At 52.1% G+C, this 4,541-nt stretch overlaps 1 protein-coding gene across 1 annotated transcript; it reads right to left on the bottom strand.

Annotated features, from left to right (window-relative positions):
- Positions 1-1,985: 1,985 nt before the first annotated feature.
- On the bottom strand, positions 1,986-4,148 carry LOC135975333 (uncharacterized). Its single transcript, XM_065565856.1, has 2 exons — positions 3,220-4,148; positions 1,986-2,617 (listed from the first exon to the last, which is right to left on the bottom strand). Exons 1-2 carry the CDS (start codon positions 3,758-3,760, stop codon positions 2,115-2,117), a joined length of 1,044 nt encoding a protein of 347 aa, XP_065421928.1. The 5' UTR covers positions 3,761-4,148; the 3' UTR covers positions 1,986-2,114.
- Between the last annotated feature and the right edge of the window lie 393 nt (positions 4,149-4,541).

Genomic DNA, 4,541 nt, shown 5'->3' with positions numbered 1-4,541 from the left:
GTCGTCATACTGGTATGGCTGTCAATCATGGCCACCTGGGCAGACATGCTACTGTTTTGATGATGATGGTTACCAGTCGTAATATACTATTTTCTGCCAATTGCCCAGTATTGTCTGCTAAGCACCCAGAAGAGGCTGAGGGCGATGCTGGGTGCTGGCGGACGTGGGGCTGGCAGACGTGGGGCTGCATTGCTACACAGCAGCAGCCCCTTGCCTTTTGGCAGATGATGGTATTTTATGACTGGTATCCGTCATCATCGTACTGGAGAGGCTATCACTCATGCTGCACCGTCGGCTGCCACCTTAAGATGTAAAAAATAGATTTGTTCTGTATTCATTTGCTTCCCCTTCCTCCGTGAAATCAACGGCCTGCTAAGCCCAGGGTTTCCAGTTTAATCTTTGGGGGGACCATTCTGTGTGACAGTTGTTTGTGTTTCTCCCTGTTCCTGTACCTGTACGCCATGTCGTCACTCGGCCCTCCCTCCCTCCCGGCCGCCCTCCCTCCTTCTCCTGGTCCATCAGATACTACTTTCGCGCCTTTTTTCTGACCAGGCGCCATAGCTAGCACTGGGATCATGGAGCCCGCTCAGATCACCACGGCAATTATGAGCACTATGAACACCACGCGCATTGTCCTGGAGTATATGCAGAGCCAGGACATGCCAAGGTGAAACCCGGACCAGGCGAGGAGGCGATTGCAGCGCGGCGACGAGAGTGATGAGGAAATTGACATGGACATAGACCTCTCACAAGGCACAGGCCCCAGCAGTGTGGAAATCATGGTGTCACTGGGGCAGGTTCATGCCGTGGAACGCCGATTCTGGGCCCGGGAAACAAGCACAGACTGGTGGGACCGCATCGTGCTGCAGGTATGGGACGATTCCCAGTGGCTGCGAAACTTTCGCATGCGTAAGGGCACTTTCATGGAACTTTGTGACTTGCTTTCCCCTGCCCTGAAACGCCAGGATACCAAGATGAGAGCAGCCCTCACAGTTGAGAAGCGAGTGGCGATAGCCCTGTGGAAGCTTGCAACGCCAGACAGCTACCGGTCAGTCGGGAATCAATTTGGAGTGGGCAAATCTACGGTGGGGGCTGCTGTGATCCAATTTGCCAGGGCAATGAAAGACCTGGTGATAGCAAGGGTAGTGACTCTGGGCAACGTGCAGTCAATAGTGGATGGTTTTGCTGAAATGGGATTCCCAAACTGTGGCGGGGCCATAGACGGAACCCATATCCCTATCTTGTCACTGGAGCACCAAGCCACCGACTACGTAAACCGCAAGGGGTACTTTTCAATGCTGCTGCAAGCCCTGGTGGATCACAAGGGACGTTTCACCAACATCAACGTGGGATGGCCATGATGCTCGCGTCTTCAGGAACTCTGCTCTGTTTCGAAAGCTGGAGGAAGGGACTTTCTTCCCGGACCAGAAAGTGACCATTGGTGATGTTGAAATGCCTATCGTGATCCTTGGGGACCCAGCCTACCCCTTAATGCCATGGCTCATGAAGCCGTACACAGGCAGCCTGGACAGGAGTCAGGACCTGTTCAACTACAGGCTGAGCAAGTGCCGAATGGTGGTGGAATGTGCATTTGGACGTTTAAAAGCGCGCTGGCGCAGCTTACTGACTCGCTCAGACCTCAGCGAAAAGAATATCCCCATTGTTATTGCTGCTTGCTGTGCGCTCCACAATATCTGTGAGAGTAAGGGGGAGACCTTTATGGCGGGGTGGGAGGTTGAGGCAACTCGCCTGGCCGCTGATTACGCGCAGCCAGACACCAGGGCGGTTAGAGGAGCACAGCAGGGCGCGGTGCGCATCAGAGAAGCTTTGAAAACGAGTTTTGTGACTGGCCAGGCTACTGTGTGAAACTTCTGTTTGTTTCTCCTTGATGAACCCTCCAACACCCCCCCCCCGACCCGGTTCACTCTACTTCCCTGTAAACCAACCACCCCACCCCACCCTCCCCTCCTGCTTGCAGAGGCAATAAAGTCATTGTTTTTTCACATTCATGCATTCTTTATTAGTTCCTTACAGAGGTAGGGGGATAATTGCCAAGGTAGCCTGGGATGGGTGGGGGAGGAGGGATGGAAAAGGACACACTGCATTTTAAAACTTTAACTCTTATTGAGGGCCAGCCTTCTGATGCTTGGGCGATCATCTGGGGTGGAGTGACTGGGTGGACGGAGGCCCCCCCACCGTGTTCTTGGGCGTCTTGGTGAGGAGGCTATGGAACTTGGGGAGGAGGGCTGTTGGTTACACAGGGGCTGTAGCGGCGGTCTCTGCTCCTGCTGCCTTTCCTGCAACTCAACCATACGCTCGAGCATATCAGTTTGATGCTCCAGCAGACGGAGCATTGCCTCTTGCCGTCTGTCTGCAAGCTGACGCCACCTATCGTCTTCAGCCCGCCACTTGCTCTGTTCATCCCGCGATTCAGCCCGCCACCTCTCCTCTCGTTCATATTGGGCTTTTCTCATCTCCGACATTGACTGCCTCCACGCATTCTGCTGTGCTCTATCAGCGTGGGCGGACATCTGCAGCTCCGTGAACATATCGTCCCTCGTCCTACGTTTTCTCTTTCTAATGTTCACGAGCCTCTGCGAAGGAGAAACATTTGCAGCTGGTGGAGGAGAAGGGAGAGGTGGTTAAAAAAGACACATTTTAGAGAACAATGGGTACACTCTTTCATTACAAGGTCGCATATTTCGGCTTGCAGGCAGCCATGGTAGGCCACAGTGTTTTGGCTTTTTTAACCTTCTTAACATGCGGGAAAGGTTGCAAACAGCAGCGCATTTCCCATATCAAGGATGAATTGGGTTGTCCATTTAAAATGGGGTTTCAATGTAAAAGGAGGGGGCTGCGGTTTCCCGGTTAACATGCGGCACAAACACAAGTAAACCACCCCCCCCCACACACACACACACGATTCTCTGGGATGATCACTTCACCCCTCCCCCCACCGCGTGGTTAACAGCGGGGAACATTTCTGGTCAGAAGAGCAGGAACGGGCGCCTCTGAATGTCCCCTTAATAAAATCACCCCATTTCAACCAGGAGAGCTTTCTGGAGATGTCCCTGGAGGATTTCCGCTCCATCCCCATACACGTTAAAAGACTTTTCCAGTAGATGTACTGGCCGCGATTGCCAGGGCAAAGTAATCATTAAACATGCTTGCTTTTAAACCATGTGTAATGTTTACAAATATTTACAAAGGTACACTCACCAGAGGTCTCCTGTGTGCCCTGAGGGTCTTGGGTGAGTTCGGGGGTTACTGATTCCAGGTCCAGGGTCACAAACATATCTTGGCTGTTGGGGAAACCGGTTTCTCCGCTTCCTTGCTGCTGTGAGCTACCTACAGTACCTCCATCGTCATCTTCCTCGTTCCCCGAACCGTCTTCCCTGTGTGTTTCTCCAGTGAGAGAGTCATGGCACACGGTTGGGGTAGTGGTGGCTGCACCCCCTAGGATCGCATGCAGCTCCGCGTAGAAGCGGCAAGTTTGCGGCTCTGCCCCGGACCTTCCGTTTGCTTCTCTGGCTTTGTGGTAAGCTTGCCGTAGCTCCTTAATTTTCACGCGGCACTGCTGTGTGTCCCTGTTATGGCCTCGGTCCTTCATGGCCTTGGAGATCTTTTCTAATACTTTTCCATTTCTTTTACTGCTACGGAGTTCAGCTATCACTGCTTCATCTCCCCATATGGCGAGCAGATCTCGTACCTCCCGTTCGGTCCATGCTGGAGCTCTTTTGCGATCCTGGGAGGACTCCATCACGGTTACCTGTGCTGATGAGCTCTGCGTGGTCACCTGTGCTCTCCACGCTGGGCAAACAGGAAATGAAATTCAAACCTTTGCGGGTCTTTTCCTGTCTACCTGGTCAGTGCATCTGAGTTGAGAGTGCTGTCCAGAGCGGTCACAATGAAGCACTGTGGGATAGCTCCCGGAGGCCAATAACGTCGAATTCCGTCCACACTACCCCAATTCCGACCCGCAAAGGCCGGTTTTATCGCTAATCCCCTCGTCGGAGGTGGTGTAAAGAAACCGGTTTAAAGGACCCTTTAAACCGAAAGAAAGGGCTTCGTTGTGTGGACGTGTCCAGGCTTAATTCGGTTTAACGCTGCTAAAGTCGACCTAAACCCGTAGTGTAGACCAGGCCTTAGTGTTCTCTCTCTTCCCCACCTGCCTAATTTGAATGAAAAAAAGTGCACCCAATAGAGACATACCCCCACCCCCATATCAGTTTATATGGTGTGGGCAATGGTGTGTATCATGCTGACCCAGGCCTTCAGAAAATGGATCTCTCCCTAGTTCTGACAACTTAATTTCAGCAGTGATCAAAACCCCATTTTCCTTTCCTCATTATTTATTACCACAGTACTAGTGTAATAAGCAGGAGGGTACATTTATCTGCCTCCGCCAGATCTTCAGCTGGTATAAATGCTGAGAACACAGCTGAGAACTAACTGAGGTTCTGGCCAACTATGTATTTGCATTACCCCCATCGCTGCAGTACATTTAGCTTTCCTGCTCAAACCGTGCCTGCTTCAGAGGG

The sequence above is a fragment of the Chrysemys picta genome, chromosome 13 (assembly GCF_011386835.1).
Source record: "Chrysemys picta bellii isolate R12L10 chromosome 13, ASM1138683v2, whole genome shotgun sequence".
Taxonomy (NCBI): domain Eukaryota; kingdom Metazoa; phylum Chordata; order Testudines; family Emydidae; genus Chrysemys; species Chrysemys picta.
The sequence above is the reverse complement of the archived record's forward strand: the minus strand, read 5'-3'. Positions and strand labels throughout refer to the sequence as shown.

Excerpts from the sequence above, each read along its gene's own strand:
- LOC135975333 (XM_065565856.1), bottom strand. The coding sequence starts at position 3,760 with ATGGAGTCCTCCCAGGATCGCAAAAGAGCTCCAGCATGGACCGAACGG. Across the intron at positions 2,618-3,219 it reads GGGCACACAGGAGACCTCTG|CTGCAAATGTTTCTCCTTCG; the intron begins GTGAGTGTACCT and ends CTCCTCCACCAG.